Source organism: Lycium ferocissimum, unplaced genomic scaffold (assembly GCF_029784015.1).
Source record: "Lycium ferocissimum isolate CSIRO_LF1 unplaced genomic scaffold, AGI_CSIRO_Lferr_CH_V1 ctg3737, whole genome shotgun sequence".
Lineage (NCBI taxonomy): Eukaryota > Viridiplantae > Streptophyta > Magnoliopsida > Solanales > Solanaceae > Lycium > Lycium ferocissimum.
In genome coordinates this window covers 18,921-43,950 of record NW_026725476.1, presented here as the reverse complement: position 1 = coordinate 43,950, position 25,030 = coordinate 18,921, and the positions used below count along the sequence as shown (strand labels likewise).

General features: G+C 36.9%; 3 protein-coding genes across 3 annotated transcripts; 1 reads left to right on the top strand and 2 right to left on the bottom strand.

The window, feature by feature from the left end:
- Window positions 1-122: 122 nt before the first annotated feature.
- Window positions 123-3,408, top strand: LOC132044144 (vacuolar protein 8). The gene is made up of 3 exons (XM_059434640.1): window positions 123-192; window positions 1,453-2,497; window positions 2,857-3,408. The coding sequence occupies exons 2-3, from the start codon at window positions 1,498-1,500 to the stop codon at window positions 3,264-3,266; spliced, it is 1,410 nt and encodes a 469-aa protein (XP_059290623.1). The 5' UTR covers window positions 123-192; window positions 1,453-1,497; the 3' UTR covers window positions 3,267-3,408.
- A 31-nt stretch (window positions 3,409-3,439) lies between these two features.
- Window positions 3,440-4,046, bottom strand: LOC132044146 (disease resistance protein Pik-1). Its single transcript, XM_059434641.1, has 2 exons — window positions 3,892-4,046; window positions 3,440-3,797 (listed from the first exon to the last, which is right to left on the bottom strand). The coding sequence occupies exons 1-2, from the start codon at window positions 4,013-4,015 to the stop codon at window positions 3,655-3,657; spliced, it is 267 nt and encodes an 88-aa protein (XP_059290624.1). The 5' UTR covers window positions 4,016-4,046; the 3' UTR covers window positions 3,440-3,654.
- Window positions 4,047-8,834: 4,788 nt separating this feature from the next.
- On the bottom strand, window positions 8,835-15,052 carry LOC132044147 (uncharacterized). Its single transcript, XM_059434642.1, has 4 exons — window positions 14,632-15,052; window positions 13,441-13,636; window positions 10,219-10,902; window positions 8,835-9,523 (listed from the first exon to the last, which is right to left on the bottom strand). The coding sequence occupies exons 1-4, from the start codon at window positions 14,790-14,792 to the stop codon at window positions 9,332-9,334; spliced, it is 1,233 nt and encodes a 410-aa protein (XP_059290625.1). The 5' UTR covers window positions 14,793-15,052; the 3' UTR covers window positions 8,835-9,331.
- Window positions 15,053-25,030: the final 9,978 nt, after the last annotated feature.

Below are 25,030 nucleotides of genomic sequence, written 5' to 3'. Positions count from 1 at the left end.
TTTTCGGAATTCAACTCTGGAAAAAAGTAAAAAATATTCATGGCCAAACGGCTACTTAATTACCAGTAAAATCCTTTCCCTAAGGCGAGGAACGTTTTCCAATATGATTGAGTGCGAGGAAATTAGAAAGAATTGCCTGCTAATGTGTTTCATGGCACAGAGATGAACTATTTGGCCTTAAATTGAGGATAGGTGCAACTTCGATTCCGTATTACTGTTGTTCTCTTGATACATTGATTTATATAGATATGTATAGAACTCATTTAGGTCATGAACAACTGATATTTTTTATCAAGGGAACTCCAAGTTGTCTTTTTTAAGAGGCTAGTTAGCAGATGGTACTATAAAGTAGTGATCTTGTACATTTGAGAAGTTTTCTACCTTAAGGAAAAAACGTTGCAGCATCATTTCACGATACAGTTGCTTTCATATTCCATCAGAGACGAGACAAAAAAGCTGATTTTCATCCACCTAAATCTTGAGGGTAGAGTTATTAAGGTGTTTGTGCTAATGGGAGGTGCCACAGGGGGTGAGTGTAGTATCAGGAATCATAAGATGATAAGTTATTATAGTAGAGATTGGGTTATGGTAGCAAAAATCCTCCTGTTTCTTCCTTCAAGATATGGGATGGCCGGTCCTTAATTGAGTGTATAGTGTTAAATATTTGTAGTAGGAGTATTCTATACCATGATCTAATCCCTACTATAATCTTTATCATTCTACGATTTCCAGAACTACACTCACGCCCTTGTGGGTTCTCTTGGTACCTGTGCCATCAATACTACATCTTCATGGAATTTAAATTTAGTGAATTCGGAGATTTTGAAAATTTTGAACCTTCACTTAAAATATTTCTGCTATGGTTCAAACCTTAGAAATATTGGGTTCAACATTTTATTAATTCATATGATTCACCTGTACGGGGAAAACACATTTATTCTAGTTAGGCTATTGCTATCGGTATTATAGAGTAACCATGACAAGGCTTGAAACTTTTACTTTGACAATTTTTCATATCTGTATCCTATTCTCTAGCATATTGTACAAGAGAGACAACATGCATATTTGTAACTTTTAGATATCAACAGTTTTTCTATGCTGTAAATGAACGTGATTTTATCAGTTTTCCATACGAGTCTGTTCTTGATAACCTGGTTGAGGTCGCAATCTCTTACAAAAATGATGAAATTTGTTTGCAGTACTTTATTTATGGTCTTCCTTTTATGTACCTAGAGAAGTGTTTGAATATGATTTTTGCAAGCTGTTCCCAAACTTGTATAAATTTTACTCTGCTGCACCCGTTTTACAGTGCTATTATGTGGTAAAATAGGTTAGCTCTACAAATTATGTCTATTAAATGTAGTGTTTCCTGAGCCCTTCTTTACAACATAATCTTTCAACAAATGGCGATGTATGTTCGGAAGTTAACTTTTCTTCCTCTGATGTTTACAGCACTTTGAGTGCACAGAGTGACCATAAAAGAGATCCTAGTTCGCAATGGCCCAGTCTGGTAGAAAAACTGAAAAACTTGGCATAGATTGGGAACGAGCATTTGATCTTTATTGCAGTGCGATTGCATGTGACAATGAGGTTTTATGTGTCCAAGCTACAACTAAGCTTGCCAATTTTTCTAAACATGCACCTGTGGATCTATTAGTACGCACGATCCCTGTTCTTGTAGAGCTTCTTCGAAGGACCCCTTCCACCGAGCTGAGTCCCTCAATTCAGGAAGCTGCTGCTCGCTGCTTGAAATGTGTTGCTTGTCAAGGGGAAGGGAGATTGGCTGTAGTTATTGGTGAATCAGGAGCTATCCCTTCTCTATTGAGATTATTATTGCATTCTGATGGGAGTTTGCCAAGGGTTTTATTGAAATGCCTTAGAAATATTGTCACGTTTGCTGCTCGTAATCGTGAGATTGTAGTTAGACATGGTGGACTGGGAATCATTCTCAATTTGTTGAATACCTGCTCGGATGATGATCTAAAGCGATACTTACTAGAAATTCTCAGTGCATTGGCTCTTTTGAGAGAAGTTAGGAGGACCGTTTTGATTTCCGGGGGTGTTCGTTTTCTTGTTGAATCTGCTAGATGTGGCAGCATGATATCTAGATGTAGAGCTGCTCAGGCAATTGGGCTGCTCGGGTTGGTTAAGAGAGCAAGGCGCACGCTTGTTGACGTGGGCACATTTTCAGTGCTTTTAGAACTAATTCAGGTTGGAGATACTTCAACTAAAGTCGTAGCTGCTAATGCACTTGGTGTGATCTCATCTCATGTTGATTACATTAGACCACTTGCTAATGCTGGTGCAATTCCTTTATACGCTGAGCTTCTAGAAGGATCTGAACCCATGGGTAAGGAGATTGCCGAGGATGTCTTTTGCATTCTAGCAGTGGTAGAAGAAAACGCTGTTGCAATTGTTCAACATTTGGTTAGAATCCTTAGAGGAGATAGCGTCGAAGCTAAAGCTGCTGCTGCTGATGTATTGTGGGATCTTGCAGGTAGGGGTTTCAAATGGGCGGGTTGGGTTGAATTTGAGAGGGTCAAAATGGGCTGAGATAATAAATGGGCGAGTTAACCCAACCTGCCCAAGTCTTACTAAGTGTTAATTTCTTTGTTTGTTCTTTTATGATTTTTGGTACCCAATAAATTTATTTTTTTCTTTATTATGGTCATGTATAACATATCAAATTTAAAAATGTCTTTTTGAAACTATATTGACAAGATTTCTCATGGGTCAATTTGGGCTACTTATAAGCCCAATTTTTGACGGACGGAAATGGGTTGGGCTAAGATGAACTGAACTAATAAATGGGTGGGTCATGTTTTCATGGGCTAATTTTGCCACCCATACTTGCAGGTTACAAGCATTTGACATCTGTTGTGCGGAATTCAGCTGCAATTCCTGTTCTGGTTCAGCTGTTGGAGGACGAAAATACTGATGTGAGGGAGAAGGTTTCTGGAGCTATCGCCCAGTTGAGTTATAATGAAGTGGATAGAGCTACTCTTGCAAATTCTGGAGCTATTTCGCGATTAATAGATATGTTGCAGGATGAGTCAGAGGAAATGAGAGATAATGCTGCAGAAGCTCTTGTCAATATCTCAGAGGACCCATCACTGGGCGATAGAATAACAGAGGTGTTAAATAGTCCTTCATTCCAGAATATGCAAGAAAGACTGACGCAAATTCGTGCTTCAAATGCTTATTTGGATTCATCAATTAGACATATGAGCATTGAGCAAACAACTATGGACCCTGCTCTTATCTGACTCCTTATTCTGTCACATAATCCCGTCTTGAATGTAAGAATTATATCTTTTTAAAAGCATTATTTGATTCTTATTTCTTCCCCTATATGTAACTTGTTGGAATGATTCAAGTAAAGGTAAATAAGATTGATCTTGAAGTTAATTTATAACACTTAATGATCAATTACAACAACATACCTAGTGTGGTCCCACGAGTGGGGTGTGGGGAGGATGAGGTGTATGCAGACCTTACCCCTACCTTTAAGGGGTAGAGAGGCTGTTACATAACTAACGTATCAATTAATGAACATAACTAATTGGGATTTGTTTCCTTTACATTGCAAATATATGCTTTAAATATATTCCATCGTTACAACTATTTTGAATGCAGCTCAGTTGTGTAACTTCTTCACTTGATTTCATCAACAAGCTCCAGGCTGGCGTGTCCGACCTTCTTCCTCAATAAGCTGGTAATGCCGACTGCATCTACTGATTCTCCAATTATCACCACTTTATCTTTCTTCTCCCCTTCTAATGACACTGAGTTGACTCCTACATAAATCAAGAAATCATGAGCAAAATGAAGGTGTGGAAATCAATCAGTAGAAACAGGGCTAATGTGAATGTAATTGGAAATTAGCAATACCGGTTGACATAGCAGCAATCATCAAGGATTTTGATTGACATTTCTTGCACTTATGCTGCACTCTTATGACAATCTTTTGCTGCAAGTGTTGCATGGAAATTGTATGAGCTAAACTAAATTGCATTGCTATTGAAAAAGAAAATACTGGAATTGAAAAAAAAAAAAAAAAAAAAAAAAAAAAACTACTTGCAGTAGAGTCTCACCTTCATTGCTTTAAGACTTAAGAGTAGAAACAGAGTTTGGCTTGGCAGTTACTACTTTTCTCTAAGAACTGGACAAAATGGACAAGGACAAAGAAGCTAATATCACATGCAGTAGTATATATAGAAGCACTTGTAGGCACTCTGACTTTGCAACACTTTAGAGAGAGAGAGAGAGAGAGAGAATGTAGGACATAATTGTAAATAAAATAAATGTAACTGAAATTTGCCTATGAAGATTTGGCCATGTTCTTGCGCGTAGCGAATTCACTTTACAAGGACAGACTGTCTGGTGGACTTTGTTTACTAATGGCAGAATCAACCCTTCTCTTCAGGTCTTCCTAGGTAGTTTATGGTTAAAAAGCAGAGTACGCGGAATAGATGAAATTAAATGGACGTATAGCCTGTTTGTCCAAGCTTTTCCGAGGTCAAAAGTATTAACAGTAGAAGCAGAAGCTATTTTTGAGAAGCTGAAAAAGATAGCTTCTCTCTAAGAGTTTTTTTTTTTTTTGAAAAATATACACTTAGAAGCATTTTTTTAAAAGTTTGGTCAAATATTAATTGCTACTCAAAATTGTTTTTCAAATTGATTAACCAAATACAAACTGATTCTCACCAAAAATACTTTTTTGAAATGCACTTTTCAAAATAAGTTGATTTTAGAAGCTGGACCAAATAGACTAATAATATATATTGCAAGGTGTAGCATCAGATGCGAATTTAAAATTTAAACTTTATAGTTTCGGCCTTGAAAGTTCGCAGTACTAAACTTATTGAATTTTTGAATAAGTGGCTTAGAATATAATATTTATCATCCATGTTCCATGTCAAAATATTGGGTTCGGTTGAAATCATAGCCAATGAGATGCATTCACCGTGGCGTACAACTTTTTTGCCCGGCTACTTCTTTCTTTCAATCTTAAATTTTACCATAACAATGTTTGTTAGTCCGTTTCCTCAATGGCTTATATAGAATTTTGCAAACGATCTCAACATGTTATCAACCCACTAAAAATGTTTGTTAATCTGTTTCCTCAATGGCTTATATAGGAGTTTTCAATCTCAACCTATTATCACAATTTAGGTTGTATACGGATTTGGTACGTCAGTGGGTTTCTAGAGCATTACCTTCCATCCCAAATTAATGTTTACTTCATACTATTTTTATTTTTTTCAAGTAGTGTTGATATATAAGTTATTTTTTAGAATGCTACTGCGTTCTGTAGAATATTGTTCACATTCTAAAGCGGTGATGGGCAAAAGAGACCAAGATTTTATATTGCAGTACCAAGATAAACTAATGTTACCTTCAGTACCTTCTTAGAGAAGGTTGGTTAAACCGTGAGTTGGGTACGTAACAAGAATTCTGCGTACTTGACTACACCATGCTAAGTGCCATGAAAGACGGGTATCATGTTAAGTCAACTATATAAAATAATAAGTCAGCACTTAAAATTATGCTCCAATATTTTAAAGCACATGCACTAGTACTGTTACTTACTGAGACTAAGATACACGGCAAGAAAACGAGTTATTTGCACAACCAGTTAACCACCAGCTATCTCTTTTCCCATCCAATTGAAAAAGTGGCGTCAAAATTTTTGTCAATGATGTATAAGATTTTATACAGTATTATATAAAATATAATACTTGAAATTTATATATGTAATACTCCATCCGTCTCAAGTTATATGGCACTTTTTTATTTTTAGTCAGTGAAAAAATAATGACATATTTATATATTTAGTAAGAATTTAACTTTAAATTTCTCATTTTAGCCTTAATGAGATACTTATAGCCACAGGAATTTTCCATAATTTATTTTAAATCACAAGTTTCAATTGTCATAATTTTTCTTTTAAACTCCATCCTTGATCAAATACCTTTACATAAATCGGAACGACGACAATATAAATTTCCGACGAATAATATTCAACAGACCTCTCCTTCGACGTATATTATGTAGCTCCACCCTCAAGGCTTAACCAAGATGATACTCCCTCCGTCTCAAAATAGTTGTCGTGTTTTTCATTTAAGCGTCCTTTAAAAACATTAGTTATTAGGCGTATTTGACTTTTATCCTTATTTGTATCTTAAGAATTAATTTCTCTTCATTAAATATTTATTCTGTTTATGTGTTGAGGTGTTTGTAGTCCTCAATAACAATGGAAAAAAAAATTGTCTTGAACTTTTAGAAGGACAAGTATTTTGACATAAATATAAGAGAGAGAGAAAGAGAAACTAAAATACTACTCCCTCCATCCCATATTACTTGGCCATATTACTAAAAATATATGTCCCAAATTACTTGTTCATTTATAAAATCAAGATAAAATTAATTAAATCTTTCCCATCTTACCCATAGTATTAAATATTCTTGAAAATAGTCAATATTGATTAAAATGTATTTAGTGGAGAGAGATAGGGATAAAGTAATAAAATACTTATTTTATTTATGATTTCTTAGGAGCGTGAAAAAAAAAATGCACCAATATAATACGGAGTTTTTACTCAATTTTTTTTTTGATGTACGGAGTTTTCACTCTATAACCGATACACAAGACAAAATTTAGTAAGGGACGGTAAAATTGAACTCAGAAGGGCACGACGTTGGCCTTGGTTCACATATGATGGATGCATGACGTGGTACCTACGTGTGAGTTTCAAGTTTGACTACGTCAAATGGTTTAATTTATGTTCATCTCACCGCTGACTTTACAGCCTATTTTTTTTAATTTTAATTTTCTCACTTCTCTATATTTGCTCTTATTTTTAGTTTTGGTTATAAGACATCCAAACATGCACTTAATTTGCCTTTTTTTATTTATTTTTAATTTAACTTAAATTTCTCACTTCTCTATATTTGTTCTTGTTTTTAGTTTTGGGTGGACACATGTTAGCACATGCATTTACAAGAGGTACCTACGCTTTCTACACGGAAAGCTTCAAGAATAAAATATAAGATTTGTATCCTTAAACAAGAAATTTCCATGCTTTCAACACATGATTGGTCATTCATTTAGACGTAAATGTTGCATGTATCTTTTAGAATAAAAATTAATTGAAGTGTTTAAGAAAGATAACATGCGAAACCTTAATCAAAGGGTACCGTGATTCTATTTTTTTTAAAAAAAAGTTGTATTGAATACGTATACTAATACTAAAAATATAGTTATTTCCACTCTTTTTTCAGCTTAATCTTTTCCAAGTTCTTTCATTTTCCTTTTAACTAACTATTCCAAAAGATGAGGATATTACTCTATGCCGAAACTTTATGTCAGTCAAGAGACACTAATGTTACTTGGATTGTTTGTCATGCTCTATTTTTTTTCTTCCAAAATATCTCACTTATGCAGTCCAAATTAAGAATGATCATGAGTTATGTCTAACACCATGAACCCTTTGTAATGTGAAAATCAAATACAAGAAGTATATTAACAGATTACAATATTTGGGTTTAAATATTGTCACGTTAATTTGCTGCTCCTAATCGTGATTCGTGACTATAACCGATTCATTCCATGACTTTACGCGGTTTGCAAGTACTTTTAGTAGGTTATGACTATAGTACTTGGTTCATATATGATGGATGACGTAGTAGCTACGTGTGAGTTTCAAGTTATGAATACGTCAAATGGCCTAATATATGTTCATGATCTCACCACTGATTTTGCCTATTCTTTTAATTTTCATTTAATTTTCACACTTTTTTTTTATTTGTTCTTACTTTTAGTTTTGGGTGGACACATGTTAGCACATGCTTTTACAAGTTCGTTCCACGCTTTCTACACGGGAGGCGTCAAGAATAAAATAAAAGATGTATCCTTAAACAAGAAATTTCCTTACACCATTTGACGTTCATATAGACGTAAATGTTGCATGTATCCTTTAGAATCAAAATTAATTCAAGTATTTAAGAAAGATATGCTGCGACACCTTAAACTAACGGTACCGTGATTCTATTAATTTTTAAAAGTTTTATTGGATACTTATACTAATATTAAAACTATAGTTATTTTGCACTCTTTTTTCAGCTTAATCTTTTCCAAGTTATTTCATTTTCCTTTTTAACTTAACTTTTCCCAAAGACCAGGAAATTTACTTTATGACGAAACTTTATGTCAGTCAACAGACACTGACCCTACTTGGATACTGTTTGTCCGTGTGAAAGGGAGACCATTTGTTTCCTGAAATATCTGACTTATGCAGTGCAATAATTAAAAATGGTTTTGACTAGGCTTAATGCATTTGTTTCTTGTCTCTTTTTTATTTTGAAATTTCTGACTTATGCAGTCCAATAATTAAAAATGGTTTTGACTAACACTATGTAATATTTCTAATGTGAAAAGATCATAATTAAATTAAACATATATTAGCATGTTGCTAAATTAAAGAATATTGACAGATTACCACATTTGATTCTGAAAAAAAAAAAAACAGTTTAAGAGACTAACACTATGTAACATTTCTAATGTGAAAATCAAATACAACAAGAATATTGACAGATTACAACATTTGATTCTAACGTTTGAGAGCTTGATCTTGAATCTGAACTATTTGTCACGAACACTTCATGAATAATAATTTGGATTTGCTCGCCATGAACAATTAACTCTAGTTCGAACCATGAGTTGAACTTAATTTAAGGGCTTGATAATTTGAAAGTGAAATAATTATATCGTCCACCACAAAAACTTCGATGATCATCGCCAATAATATTTTGAGTTTAATTCCTTGAACAAATGAATGACAAGATGGAGTTGAATTTGATTTAGATGCTTGAACCTTCTTAGAGAAAGATCGTAAATGGCAGTGTTCTTTCTCTACAGAAGATATCTACAAATTTTCAAGATGTTCAATTTTAACAGAAAGAACAAAAACATATTGCTGATACATTGGTTCTTTCTTTCCGAATGAAAATAGCATATTTATCGATGAAAAAAAATTGACATGAAGAAAATTGAGAGAAAAAGTATGGCCTATAAACATAGTGTTAATGTTGGTGCCTTTATCTTTGATATTTTTTTTCCAAAAGGCATCAGGGAAAGTGGTTCTTGTCAAAAATGCTTCGGCTGGAGATTCAAAAGTACAAGTACCACTTAGCATAATTAGCAAAAACAAAGAGCTTTTCCAGTTTCTCAAGTTAGCTGAGCTGCTGAGTATTTGGTCAACTGATCGGGACATCACACAGAGTGACAATTTCCAAAAACAATGCGAGTACCAGGCAATTCATGCTCACCTCAAGTGCCAAGATTGGGTGCTGGTGTTGCTACAGGAGGGCCATGAGAATATCTCCATTCTCCACAGGCTGTGCACTGATCCAACTTCAGACTGTTATCCAGCGTACAAAATTTGCATGACCATATACTATTTCTGTCATCCACATCTTTGGGCTTTTGGGTCTGGCAAAGTTTGCATAGAGGAGCTAATGGCTGCACATAACGTTGGTGAAGAAAAAGAGGAAGTCAACTCCAGGAAGTCTTAAAAGATTTTAGAAACTAATAGGAACAAACAGAAGAAGTAAAAACTGAAGTGGATGGCCTGAGAAAAAACACAGTTATTAGTTACATCCTGCTAATAAACAGGAGAAATAAGACATTAAGAATTTCACAAACTCAAAACCGAATTAAAACAGTAATTGAAAGAACAAGAAGTCAACAACTATCAAGCTTTTTCCACTTAAATGCACATTGGTTAGCATATCACATGAATATCAAAGGGTCTGGAAATGAGTCCAGGCACACACTAATCAGGTCACCAACACAAACCCTGACATCTATAATGAAATGCTTGTTTGTTTGACACTTCGAGAATATTACATAAGCAGTGATGTAATCATAATGCCTCTACCACATATTCAGCAGAAAAAGTCACAAAGATTATAAGTCTCCTAACATACCAGAGCAACTCATACTTTTGTTAGTGCTAAGTTCTAACACGATCTTAAATGTAAACCTACGACTGTTCTGCTAGGAGCTTGTGTGAGAAAGCTACAGTAAAAGCATAATTTGTCTACACAACTTCCAGAAGTGCAAATTCATCTAGCACAAAAAAATCAATGCTTATCGAGAGAGAAAGAAAACTAAGGGAAAAACACTCAGATTAATCTAAAAAGGGAAAAGCATACTGGGTTCAACAACGTGCACATTGAACACTCCCACATCATTGATTCCTTGGGACTCTGTAAGTTCTCTTGGCCATGCATTGATGTAGAACACGAAGCATTCCCAGTTAAATCAATAAAGGACTCTGGATAACCTCTTGATGGCACAGTATGAGAGTTCCCTTCTGCCTGACCAACTCCGTGAGCAATTTCTTTATCATGGTTAGACAGGGGCTTAGGTACTGGCTTAGTCACAGTATGGCCATTCAAGGACCTTGAGGATGATACAGAATTCGATTCTCGACTTCTTTTTCGAGATGTTACCTTGGAAGACACCGCATCAACCCCATTAGACAGCTTGGACCCTAGTGGTAAAGGGTCAGGTAGTGAATCAGAAGTTTCATCTACGTCAGATAAGTCACAAAACTCAGAGCCACACCAAATATTATCCTGTAATCTCCTTTCTGCAGCCATTGCTGCAGCTTGAATTGGAGTAAGTGCAGATTTGATAGAATGGTCACCACCCAGGCGCCTAGGCCCAGATGGTAGCAAAGATTTAAGACGTGCTCGATTTTCAGCAGCAGCTGCTGCAGTTTGGCGGAGAGACGATATGGATGGCTGTGGGTGAAGGCCTCCTAATCGCCTTCCATGGAGATCAAACCCTTCTACTGTTCCACTTATCCCTTTATTAATTAAATCTTCACATTCCTATCCAAAAAAGAAGACCATAAATTTTCACGGCAGCAAAAGAAAGCAAAAGCCAAAAGTACACAAAAAGAAAGCAGCATAAGCGTTAAACATAAATCATGCATTTTCTTCCTTGAAGCTTTACCTAGTAATAAATGGCAGAAAGCTTCAATCATTACAGCTTCAATTTCCAGCGTTCAGGAGCAATGCCTGACATTGGTTCTTCTTCTACATTATGTCATATTGAACTAGATTTAGACATCTCAAATTTAATAATGTGTTTTCCATTTCTTTTACAATTATAATGCTTATTGTGATATTCTTTTGATAATATTGCTAGATAAAGAATAGGTTAGTTTAATATATTATAGAAGATCAATTTGTATTGTATCCATATGATTAAAACAAATATTGTATGTCTGTATTATATGCATTTCTGAAACTATATCCGCATGTGTACCCACGCTACATAGGAAAGAGAAAACACATAACGATCAGCATAACCAGACCGTCACCTTTTTCTGTTATAATAAGTTTTAGCTTCTGTGACATTTGAAAGTCTGGTTGATAATGATAACATGTCTCAAGAGACAGCATTAAGATAGCTATTACTACCGAGATTCGCAAAGATTTTATGCTGTGTGAAAGTTAACAAAGAACGGCCAGCATACTTCGGAACGAATTTAAATTGAATTCTGCCATGGCATTTGCTTAGGCAAAAAAGGGTATCTTTGGCATTAAAATAATTAAAGTTCTAGACGTATCATAATTTCTTTGTCTTCTCTTAATAGCCCTGGCTATTCAAAATTGGTTTAATTATCTGAAGAGGAAAACCAGATAAGTTTGTTAGGTGTTTCCAACTGCAATAACTCCAAAAAGTATACTCCCTCCGTCCCATATTACTTGTCCACTTTCTACGTCCTTTAAGAACTCATAAATAAAAGTGTATTTTTACTACATTACCCTTATTTCTCTCAAATTAATTGCACCCTAATCAATATTGGTTACTTTAAAAAACAATTAATGTTAAGGGCAAAATAGGAAAAACTTAATTAATTCTATCTTGATTTTGTAAATGGACAAGTATTTTGGGACGGATATTTATAGTAATGTGGACAACTAATATGGGACGGAGGGAGTATTACAATCTCAAGTAATTAATGCAAGTTCATGTTTCCACTGTCTCATCAGGCTAAATTAGTTCGTAAATTCTAAGTTAGAGTTATCTAATATAATTTTGGGAAAATACATAAAAACCCCCCCAACGTATTGCCAGATTAATTATGACGCACCCAACTTTTGCGGGCGACCTATTACCCTTTGTGTATTTTTACTACATTTTCTTCCACATTTCAATTGTTAAATGCAATTTATTTCTCTTTCTTCTTCTTTCTCCTCAACCATTAATTGCACAGCAACACCGCAGCAGCAGCAGCAACAGCACCAATATGAAAATGGGTCTGACCCATTAAAACATAATGCCATTTCGGTGGAGGAGATATTTTGGTGTTTGATTTGCAAATGAATGTGTGTGTTAATGGAGGAAGAAAATGGGTTGAATGTGTGTGTGTTAATGGAGGAACGGGTTGAAGAAAATGGGTTGAATGTTTCTTGAAAATAAGCTCTTTATGATTGATTTTTGTAAATGGAGGAAGAAAAATGGGTTGAATGTGTGTGTGTTTGGAGGACGAAAATGATATGTGTGTTGTTAATGGAGGAAGAAAATGGGTTGAATGTGTGTGTGTGTACAGGACTAATATATGGATTTCTTGAAATGGAAGAAGAAGAAGTTTAGTTAGTGATGAAGAAGACAAAATTAATGGTTTAATGTTTAATTAGTGTAAATATAATTAATAAAAGAAAAATCATGAAAAAAAAAAAAAAGGAAAAGTTTCCACTGTCTCATCACTCTCCATCAGGCTAAATTTTTTTTTTTTTTGCGTAAAAAAATGGTCTAAAATACTTTAAGATTGGGGGGTAATAGTTATCTAATATATTTTCCCTATAATTTTCAGGAACTTAAACTTACAGACTAACAGTATTTACACAAAATATGTATACTATGAACTCAAACAACTTCGAAGACAGCCAACAAAATATACACAAGGTTTTTAAGTAACATAAAATTATCAATTCTTAACCATAACTCACATAGTCTTAGCACTAAATTGGAATCTTCAAAACAAGGGCTAAGTGACTAGTTTAGCTTGTAATAGCAGGCATTCTAAACTATAGCAAGGAAGATATCCACTCTATTTGCCATGAAAGCATTTGGGAATTGAACTGGCAGCTCCATATGTTACATTGTTTACATAGGGGGATAAAAAAAAAGCTCTTGCAAAAATTTAGAATGCCGGGCTTAAAAAAGCTCCAGAATCAACCGTGCTTATTTGGCAATTACCTCTCTATAAAAGGTATCCTCTATAACAACATTTCACTATAACAACCATGTTGTTATATTTATATGTTCTCTATAACAGCATTTCACTATAGCAGCAAAAAAAAAAAAAAAAAAAAAACCGAAACAACCGACGCTGTTAGAGAGAGATTTGACTGTACCTTTCTAAGTTCATCCCAGAGTTTGTAGAAACTGGCATTGTGTGGACCATGAGCATTATGGCAAAGTTCATGAAGCATTGTATCCAGAACTTCATTGTAAGGGTAAAATTCCTCATCATTGTTCGGCCTTCGAAGTCTCAACTTTACATGTATCCCAGCTCCTACATTCAACCCCAAAAGGGCTGCTCTTTTCGGGCTGCAACATTCACAATTTATTTAAGCCAACACTGGATACATATTACTCCCTCCGTTTCACTTTCTTTGTTCTTAGTTTGACTCGACACAAAGTTTAAGAAAATAAAGAAAACTTTTGAATCTTGTGGTCATAAACTAAAGATGTTCGTAATGTAACAAAATGCCCTTGGTCTTAAATATGTCAAGTAGGATGTTGAGTGTTAAGAGTTACTCCCTCCATTTCAATTTGTTTGTTCTTAGTTAGACTCGACACGAAGTTTAAGAAAATAAAGAAGACTTTTGAATCTTGTTGTCATAAACTAAAGATGTACGTAATGTACCGAAATGCCCTTAGATTCTTGTGGTCTGAAATATCTCAGATAGGATGTTGAGTGTAATGAGTTACTCTCTGTTTCAATTTGTTTGTCTTACGTTCCTTTTTAGTCCGTTTAAAAATGAATGCGCACACTGGGTATGTTGTTGTTAAAAAAGAATAGATCTTTCCTTCTTTGACAACTCTTTAGTTCCAACTTTCCACATGACATGTTTCAGACTACAAGATAAGATTAAAGGGTATTTTGGTACATTCTACATATCTTTAAATTAAGACCACAAGATTCAAAAGTCTTTTTTACTCTCTTATACTTTGTGACAAGTGAAAATCAGACAAACAAATTAAAATGGAGGGAATTCTGAGTATAGAAGGTGACATTCTTTTTTGAAACGGACTAAAAAAAAAAAGTAAGACAAACAAATTGAAACAGTGGAAGTACTAAAAATAGAAAGCTGACATTCCTTTTTTAAACAAACTAAAAAGGAAAGTAATAACAACAACAACATACCCAATATATTCCCACAAGGTGGGGTTTGGAGAGGGTAGAGTGTATGCAGACCTTACCCCTACCTTGTTAGGTACAAGGCTGTTTCCGATAGACTCTCAGCTCAATTACATTTACCACTGTATATATGAATAAACCATTTTGTGAATAGAAGAGTTAAAAAAGTGAGAGTAATTACCACATTTCAGAGAGAAGTTTAACTCTCCAATTATGTTTACGCATGATGGGCTGAACCTGTTTAGCAATTCTTTCAAGAATCTTGTTGGCTTCTTCATGTTTGGGTTTACGCTTCAGAGCTCTGATTTCCCACACCTTATTAAGATCCCCCAAATTATTCATCGCAAACCCTAGATTCTGAGGCTATATATCTTTTACGATCAGGAAATTGAAGAAGCGGTTTCTGTTGAGAATTGAAATCTTAATTCTATGGATTGAGTGGAATATGGAAACTATGAGGATTCGGAAATCGAATGTTTGGTCGGGTTTGATATTGGCGGGATTTTATGTGATTGCGCACTAGACTCACCTTCAAAATTCAAATGGTCATGGAGATTTTCTGTTACCCACTCCGTTCATTTTTATTTGGCCCGTACTAAAAAAAATACATTTTTCAATTTTAGTTGTTCAGTTTAGAAAATCAGGATAGAATTTAACACTTAGGGTGTGTTTTGTATGAAGGAAAATGTTTTCCAAGAAAATGCTTTCTCGAAAAATAAATGATTTTTTTACTCATTTTCTTGTGTTTGGTACGCAAGTTGAAAATATCATTTTAAGAGCATTTGCGTGTACCCAAAGCAAAATCACTATAAAATTTTTGAATAAAGTGTGCAACTTTTGGTGGTGGGTTGTACGAGTTGGAAGATGGGGTAGGCAGGAGGTTGGATGGTGCAAAAAACCAAAAAGAGAAAAACTTTTAGAAACTTTTTTAAAAATGAAAACTAAATGTTTTGGAGGGTCGGGTTGGGTTTGTTGGTGCGGGATGGAGTTGGCGGTTGTGGGGTTTGGGTGTGCGGGTGGTTGGGGAATGCATTTGTGTTTTTTTGTTAATCCGGAAAATGTTTTCCCTTTGACTATAATAAATGTAATGTTTTGGGAAATGCATTGAGAAGAAATTATAATAAATAATACTGGTAATTAGGAACTAAGGGTGCAAATGTTTTCCTCCAAATAGGTGATTCAGTAAATTTGTCATTCTATTTTTTGTTCCTTAATAAGCATGTTAAGTGTCACGCCCCAAATCTAGAGAGGCATGGCTGGCACCCGGTGCCACACTCGGCCCGAGCGAACCACTCTGAATCTGTAACTTTGAAGGGTTAACCTCAACTTAGGCCAACAGGGCCTACCTGCACACAAACAATACCAACAAGCTGATAAGGCTGCAATCTAGATATATATAAACACTAGCTATCTCAGCTGAATTGGGCACACACACCCAAAAATATGTATACGTAACTGAGCAAGACAACGAGGCTGCTATGATCATACAAAGCCAACAATACCCAAACAAACATATACAAGCAGGAAAGGATATCACACAGACACATTATATACACGACTCATCTACAAGCCTCTAAGGAAAGCATAACTATATCATGTCCCGACTTACCCATCAAGCCTATAATCACAAAAGTAACACTCCAAACGACCTGGCGACTCCGAACAAAGGGAGCTCACCAATTAGCTGATATCAGGTCCTGTCTACTAGGGAGGTCGATCGGTCTGTCTATTTATACCTGCAGGAATGAATGCAGCGCCCCTTGACAAGAGGGACATCAGTACGAAACAATGTACCGAGTATGTAAGGCAACATATAACTGAAAGAGAAACTGAACTAAAAACAATATACTCTGGAAGCCAAAGAATGCCTTTAATATCTCACCTGATCTGTCTCATATGAAATGCAATATAATAGTTCATATATCTCACTGACCAAGTGGCCAGGCAACTGTAAAATACATATATATATATATATATATATATATAACCACAAGTCCAAGCAATCTGTCTAATTGGCCCGTCGGTCAGGCAATCTGTCTCACTGACCCGCAGGCTAGGCATATCTGCCTCATTGACTTGCCGGCCAGGCATGTTACACCTCGAAAAATTTCATGTCGTCATATGGTAGATAGACTAACGCAGGGTGAGAAGTATATGACGTTTCTATAAGTAAGAAGTAGTACTTGACGGCTCTAATTAAGATTCCAAAGACATTTGAGGCAAGGGAAGAAAGCTCGTTGAAGAATGACAAGTATAAGTCGTGTTTTGAAACAGGGTTTGCAAAGTACCGAGTTAATGTTGACTTAATGATGTCTTAAAGAAGAGTTATAACGCTCCTTAGATTGCTAATGAAGTGTTAAACAAGTGCTAATAAGGTTCCATAAGGATTGAAGATCAAACGAAACGACGGAAATAATTTCCGAAAAGTAGGGTTATACGACCACTTTTACAGTCCGTATAACTTTATACGGTCCGCATAAGGGTCCGTATAACCCAAAGAACGATGATTTCTCTGATGGTGAAATACGGTCACTTATACGGACCGTATAATGTTATACGGACCGTATAAGTGTCCGTATAAGTCCCGACGGGCTGAATAATTTCCAAGTATAAATACATGTTCCCACTTCTAATTTTTTATTCTTCCCACTTCTCCACTTCTCTCAAGACCTCTAGAAGGTTCTACATATTTCCCTAGCATAAATCCAAGACAACTCAAGGATCAACATCATTAATCCAAGGGAATCAAGTGCAAGAAAGCTATTTGGGGTTGCTAGAAGTCAAGAATTTCTTTGGAAGAGGAACTAGGGTTTTCTTCAAGTGAAGCTTTTCTATCCAAAACCCATTTCTACACAACCAAAGGTGAGTTTTATGATCATTTCAGGTTATTAAGAATATTGAAGGGTTGGAAGATTTAGACTATGGATGAAGGTAGAACATGGAGCTCAAATGTGAAAATAATGGTATTCTTGAATAGTAGTTGACATGAATCATAATACTTGAGATGTTATGAGTATAATCTTGTTATAAGTGATATTAAGAATGTTGGAGAAGCCTTATATGAGGATGAATGTAGTGTTATATTATGGCTATTGTTATGAATGACTTTGAGAGGGAATTTTGGGAATTGGATAATGTCGAACTTGTCAAAGTTGTGAATTATGATATTATGAATGTTGTTATTGATGTTTGGGAGTTGTTATATTGTATGGAGAAAGTAGTAGAAACAAAAGAGATGCTACCCAATTTTCGTTAGCTTTAGCCTAAGCTTAAGTATGTTTCCGATTATCTAATCTTAGCACGAATCCCTTTGAATGTAGAATTACGAACTTGGAAGGAAGCGTATAGTAGGTAAGTTAGAAAGGCATAAAGGTATGTGAGGCTAGTCCCTTCTTTTTTTTAAGGCATGATTCCTATGACATGACTCACTCTATTTTTCCATGACCTTCTTACATTTCGAAAACTATGAGCCTATGACTATTAAGAACTACTCATAAGATAAAGATAAGAGATATGTTATGAAAATGACAATGATGACGATGAGTCTAAGTCTAGAGGCCTCAAAGCTTACGATATGATATTTTTATGAAGTAAATGATTCCTTGATATTGCTCATTGTTTCTAAACTCACCTTATAATGCTAGTTCCTCCAAGGTGAGACATGATGATTATGATTACTCCATAATGGAATCGGGGGTTCTCGACCTTACGTCACCCCAATAGAGTTATAGTTTTCTTGAGTTCTTATGTATGCTTTATGATAAGTACATGATGATACGATTACACCGTGCCTAGATGGCCGAGCATGACATCGCGAATGCGGGTGGCTTATGATTACACCATTCCTAGAGGGCCGGGCATGACACCGCTAAGGCGGGCAGCTTAAGATAACACCGTGCCTAGATGGTCGGACATGACACCACTAGTGGGCGGCGTGATATGATTACCCCGGATGCGGGAGGCCCGAATGCGGGCTAATGATGTGATTGATTCGGATGGCTTACGTATATAGATATGTGTGACAGGTTTTAAAGGTAAAAGTGAGCATCATAATTCCGCCTCGAGAGTGAGCGGAAACACTCATCTCTTTCATCTTATGCTTTCTACATTTCCTTGTTATGTTATTATGTATGCCTTACATACTCAGTACAATGTTCGTACTGACGTCTTTTCTTTTCTTTGGACGCTGTGTTCATGCCCACAGGTAGGCAGGGAGATGGCCCAGATTCTTAGGAACTACTCAGCAGATTTACCGGAGCACTCCATTATTTCGGAGGTTCCATTTTTGAGATATTATTTTGTGTATATATATTTAAGCACGACGGGTCCTGTCCCGTCCTTATGTCTAGTACTCTAGTAGAGGCTCGTAGACACAGATGCGTGGGTTGTTATTGTCTTATAGATTCTTCAGTGTATATTTTGTATATCATCTTTGTAGCCATGAGAGCTTATATATATATATATATATATATATATATATATATATATATATATATATATATATATATATATTTACCTTTGAGATTGTGTATGTTAAGGTTGGGTGTGATGACTAGCGTAATGAGTGGCGCTCGGTAGTCAGCTCCGGGTACCCATCATGGCCTCCTAGTCGGGTCGTGACAAAAGTGGTATCAGAGCAGTTCCGTCCTAGGGTGTATCTATGAGCCATGTCCAGCAGAGTCTCGTTTATCGGTGTAAAGCGCGCCACACTTATAAATAAGAGGCTGCGGGGCATTTAGGAAAAATGACCATTCTTCTTCTCATTAGAACGTGCCATAGAGCCATGTTATAAGATTTTCTCTTCCCTAATTATGCGTTATGATTTCAGCGATGCCGGTAAAGAGAAAAGCTACGGCTGCCTAGAAGGGCAAGGCTACGATAGAAAGGCGGATGAGAAGGGAGCCACCAACAAATATAGAAGAAGGTGAATCTCATAATGAGGCTTCATCCAATACCTCTCGCACTCTGCCTATTCTAGAAGAACAAGAGGGGGCTTCAGTTTAAGTTCCTATGCCTCCAGTTCCTTCACCGGGTGCTTTGGGTCAGCAAATGTCCGAAGCTATTCAGCTATTGACACAACTAGTTGTCGCTCAGGCCCAGCGGCAGAGTATGGGTCCAGGTGATAGGGCGACTAGTGCTAGAGCCCGTGATTTTATGATTCTAAATCCCCCAGAATTTTTCGGGTCAAAGCCGGATGAGGACCCGTAAGGTTTTATTGATGAGCTGCTAAGAACGTTGAGAATCATCCATGCCTCCGATACTGAATCTGTGGAGTTGGCATCTTATAGACTCCGGGATGTGGTGGTTCTTTGGTATAATAACTGGATATCTTTGAGAAAGGAAAATGCACCTCCCCCAGTTTGGCAGGAATTCGTAGATGCTTTCATCCGCCACTACTTGCCACCCGAGGTTCATCGGGCCAAAGCTGATAAATTCTTGAATCTAAAGCTAGGGAACATGAGTGCTCGGGAGTATAGCCTTCACTTTAATTCATTGGCCCGGTATGCTCCCACTATGGTGTTACACCTCAAAAATTTTCGGACTTGTGGCCTTGTGGATAGGCTAAGGTGAACTTAAGGTGATTATGAAATCCTTACGAGATTAAGGAGTATACCATAAGATTTCGAAGTCATACGAATATGTGAAATGTATTTTATTGAAGGAAGTGAAATATAAGTCGTGTTCGGAAAGGTTTTGCTATGATTGAGCTAATAATTATTTTGTGATGTCTTGAGGGGCTACTACAAGGTCTATTGTATGGTTAATGAAGTATTATGTAAGTGCCAAGAAGGTTCAACGAGGATTAGAAGTCAAATGAATCAACGAGAGAAAGTTCCGCACAACTGGGAGTTATACGACCACTTGTACGGTCCGTATAAGAGGGGTTCGTATAACTCGACCTTTAGAGAAAGGGGCATTTCCATAGTGGTGTTATACGGTCCACTGCCGTATAATATTATACGGACTGTATAAGTGGTCCGTATAAAATCCACTGGGCAGATTTTTAAGTCTTTGTATAAATAGATGGCCTTTGCTCTTTTATTTCATTTTTCATCTTCCACAAGTATTGGGAGTTCAAAACCCTTCTCCAAGCTTATTCCTCCCCAAATCCAAGAGAAAACAAAGATCAAGAGGCAAGAAAACAAAGATCAAGAGGCAAGAATCAAAGTGTTCATGTGTTAGAATGTTTCCTAGGGTTTGTAGACTAAAAGAGATTCTTGAGTATTGAAGCTAGGGTTTTCACCTAAGTTGATAGCTGCTCCAAAGCTCTTTCCCATGAGGTAAAAGGTTATTTTTCATACTTATTTCATGCTGTCATGAATACTTAGTTGTTAAAGGACTTGGGTTGAAGAAGAAAGTAGAAAATAAAGTCTAAATGTAGTTTTTATGATGTTTATGAGTAGTAAACTAAATTGAGTCATGATTCTTAATATAATATGGATATAATCATGTTATGGAAGGTAGTAATGGTGATGAATAATCATTATATGAAAATGTGCTAAAATGAGTGTTAAGTTATTGGCATAAGTTGAACATAAGGATGAATTTTGAAGGCTTAATGAAGTGTGATTACTTGATTATGATATTATGGGTGTATTATGGATGTTTGGGAGTTGTTTTGTAATATGGTGGAAGTTGATGAAATTGGGGAAATGCTGCCCAATTTTCATTAGATCATAAATTGTTCTAGTTTGAATTTAAGAGTGTCATTAAAGCTTAACCATGGTATGAATCCTTCTAAATGAAGCTTTTTCAAGCTTCAACGTTGAACGTTAAATAGTTAAGGAGACGAAGAGGTATGTAAGGCTAACCCTTCTTTCATTAAGGCATGGTTCCTTTGCTATACATACTCTTTCATGAGTTCCATAATGTCTTCCAAATTACTCTATCTCGAAGAGTACCAAAGCTTATGATTCTCGATACGTTCACGATCCTAGTGCACCCCTTATATGATAGTTGGTCCTCCAAGGATAGACGTAGCAAAAATGATGATGATAATGATGTTGATGATACTTATGGGCCCTTATGTACACGTGTCTATGTATGTATGGCTATTATGTAACACCGAGCTTATATGGCCGGGTATGGTACCTATCGCGCGCACACCACTGTAGTTGGGTACGGATAACACTGAGCCTTGGTAGGGCCAGGAATGTATAATCACCGAGCCTTGTCATGACCGGGTATGTGAACCACCAAACCTCCATGGTCGAGTATACTATGAATATGAATATGAATACGAATAGGAATATGAACATGAAAATGAGGATGAATATAGATACGAATACGAATACGACTACGAATACTATTACGTAACATATTTATATGCACACAGTCATGAGTAAGCATTGGACATAGAAGGTCCCTACGAGGGATAAGTAAGTAAATATGACGATGGCCATTAAAGGTACAGGTGGCTCTACTATTTCCTGACTCTCCCAACTTATGCTATATTTTATGCTACCTCTTGCATTATTCCTTATACTCCTATTATGATGTTGATTATGCTTTACATACTCAGTACATTATTCGTACTAACGTCCTTTTATTTGTGAACGCTGCGTCATGCCCGCAGGTGGACAGGGAGACAGGCTCGATCCATAGATTTCTTTTCAGGGACTACATAGAGGAGCTCTATTTCATCCGGAGCTACAGCTTTTGCATACTATTCTTTTGTGTACATACATATAGGTATGGCGGGGCCCTGTCCCGCCTATATGATGTTACATACTCTTTCTAAAGGCTCGTAGACAGTTGTGTATGATTAGTTGTCTTTAGCCTTGTCGGCTTATATTTTGTATATCATTTTGATAGCCTCGTCGGCTTATGTATATTGATATGGGCATAGTTGTTAATGATGATATGAATGTGTTGTTGCCCAATGAGATTAGCATGAATGATGGATAGAAATTATAGCTAAGCTATGTGGCTCACCTAGGTGCAAATGTGAATGTACGATAAGAGGTGCCCGGGTGGGTTAGCACCGGGTGCCCGTCATGGCCCTCCTGTTGTGTCGTGACATATGATAGCCGATATGGGAGAGAGAGTGCACAGATTTGTGAGTGGCTTAGGGCCACATTTGTTCCGGGCTAGCCGTGACTTCGTTGCGAGGGGGATGGATATTTCCCGTATTTAGGCCCATGCCCAGAACTTAGAAGAGCAGCAACATCCGCAAAAGGGTGAACGCGATATTGATAGAGGGCAGAGTAAGAGGTCCAGATCTGCTAGTAGCGAGTATACAGGGGGTCAGCAACAGTATTCCAGGTATTCGGGCTAATCCACGACTAGTGCACCTCCTTGATTCGTGGAAAGGAGATTTGATCGCCTTATTTGTTCCGGTCTGGGTCAAAGTTCGAGGGTCTTAGGTTCCCATCTTGGAGGTGATCCTAGTCAGAGGAGACCACTAATTCCACGATTTAATCAGTGCAGAAAGTTACATTCGGGACCGTGTCGCCAAGTTTCAAATGCTTGTTATGTTTGTGGGCAGATTGGGCACGTGATGCGTGATTGTCCCACGAGGTACGGTAGAGGTGGGGTTCAGCCCATAGGATCAGCAAGAATCGGGTCTTCTTCGTCTGTACGCCCAATATGGCAGACTCCCCAGATTCTAGCAGGCCGTGGTAGAGGCAGAGAGGGAGCGTCCAGTTCAGGTGGTACCAAGCCCCGTATTCATGCTCTAGCCGGACGTCAGGATCCTGAGTCCTCTCCAGATGTGGTTACAGGTATACTATCCATATTCTCTCATGATGTTTATGCATTGATAGATCCGGGTTCTATGTTGTCTTATATTACTCTGTATATTGCTGGCCGCATTGGGGTAAAACCCGAGCCAATTAAACCTTTTGAGGTATCCACTCCGGTTGGTGATCCCGTAATAGCTAGGCAAGTATACAAGGATTGTGTAATTGGGGTATGTAATCGTCAGACTAAAGTTGATTTAGTGGAGCTAGAAATGTTAGATTTTATGTGATTATGGATATGGATTGGTTGGCCTCTTGTTATGCTAATGTCGATTGCAGAATGAAAGTAGTTCGATTCCAATTCCCGGGAGAACCCGTACTAGAATGGAAAGGTAATATAGCGTCTCCCAGAGGTAGGTTTATTTCCTACCTTGAGGCAAGGAAGATGATAGCTAAAGGCTATATCTATCACCTAGTCCGAGTTAATGACACCGAAGCAAAGCCACTGACTTTTCAATCGAGTCCGTAGTAAATGAATTTTCGGATGTATTTCAGGATGAGCTTACGGTGCCTTCCTCCAAAAGAGAAATTGATTTTGCTATTGATGTGTTTCCAGACACCAAGTCTATATTTATACCTCCTTACCGAATGGCTCCTGCAGAATTGAAAGAGCTGAAGGCGCAGTTGAAAGATTTCCTTGAGAAGGGATTCATTAGGCCCGGTTCATCATCGTGGGAGCACTCGTCCTATTTGTGAGAAAGAAAGATGGTTCCCTACGGATGTACATTGATTATAGGCAGCTGAATAAGGTGACGATAAAGAATAAATATCCGCTTCCAAGAATTGATGATTTGTTTGACCAATTATAGGGTGCTAAATGGTTTTCAAAAATCGATCTAAGGTCGGGGTATCATCAAGTGAGAGTTAGAGAAGAAGATATTCCCAAAACAACTGCACTATGAATTTCGGGTGATGTCATTTGGGTTGACTAATGCTCCGACGGTGTTTATGAATCTGATGAATAATGTATTCAGGCCCTTTCTAGACTTATTTGTGATCATGTTCATCGATGACATCTTAGTATATTCTCGATTAGAAATGGAGCACGTAGATCACTTGCGTATTGTCCTTGGAATTCTTCAAACTCGAGAATTGTATGCTAAATTCTCAAAATGCGAGTTTTGGCTAAATTCTGTGACTTTTCTCGGCCATATCATTTCAGAAATTTCGATGGCATTCGAGTTGACACTCAAAAAATTGAGGTTGTGAAGACTTGGCCAAGGCCTATAATGCCTACAGAGGTCCGTAGTTTTCTGGGATTGGCAGGTTACTATAGAAGATTTGTGGAAGGGTTTACCTCTATTTCAGCATCATTGACGAAGCTAACTCAGAAATCGGAAAAGTTTCAGTGGACTGATGCTTGTTAACGCAGTTTCCAGGAATTGAAGGATAAATTAACTTCGGCCCCAGTCCTGACACTCCCAGAAGGGCAAGATGGTTATGTTATATATTGTGATGCCTCCGGTGTTGGGTTAGGCTGTGTGTTGATGCAGCACAGTAAAGTCATTGCCTATGCTTCAAGGCAGTTGCGGAAACATGAGAATAATTACCCAACTCATAACCTCGAATTGGCTGCGGTTATTCATGCACTAAAAATGTGGAGACATTATTTGTATGGCGTTCATGTGGATATTTATACAAATCACAAAAGTCTCCAATATATTTTCAAGAAGAAGGAGTTAAATCTACGGTAGAGGCGGTGGTTAGAACTCGATGAAGGATTATAATGTGAGTCTTTTATATCATCCTGGGAAGGTGAATATAGTAGCTGATGCACCTAGCCGCAAATCAATGGGTAGTCTATGTGAGGTTCCTCTGGAGAAAAAAGAATTAATCCGT

Excerpts from the sequence above, each read along its gene's own strand:
- LOC132044144 (XM_059434640.1), top strand. The coding sequence starts at position 1,498 with ATGGCCCAGTCTGGTAGAAAAACTGAAAAACTTGGCATAGATTGGGAA. Across the intron at positions 2,498-2,856 it reads TGTATTGTGGGATCTTGCAG|GTTACAAGCATTTGACATCT; the intron begins GTAGGGGTTTCA and ends CCATACTTGCAG.
- LOC132044146 (XM_059434641.1), bottom strand. The coding sequence starts at position 4,015 with ATGCAATTTAGTTTAGCTCATACAATTTCCATGCAACACTTGCAGCAA. Across the intron at positions 3,798-3,891 it reads GATTGCTGCTATGTCAACCG|GAGTCAACTCAGTGTCATTA; the intron begins GTATTGCTAATT and ends TGATTTATGTAG.
- LOC132044147 (XM_059434642.1), bottom strand. The coding sequence starts at position 14,792 with ATGAATAATTTGGGGGATCTTAATAAGGTGTGGGAAATCAGAGCTCTG. Across the intron at positions 13,637-14,631 it reads AAACTTCTCTCTGAAATGTG|CCCGAAAAGAGCAGCCCTTT; the intron begins GTAATTACTCTC and ends TGAATGTTGCAG. Across the intron at positions 10,903-13,440 it reads TCTGGGATGAACTTAGAAAG|GAATGTGAAGATTTAATTAA; the intron begins GTACAGTCAAAT and ends TTTTTTGGATAG.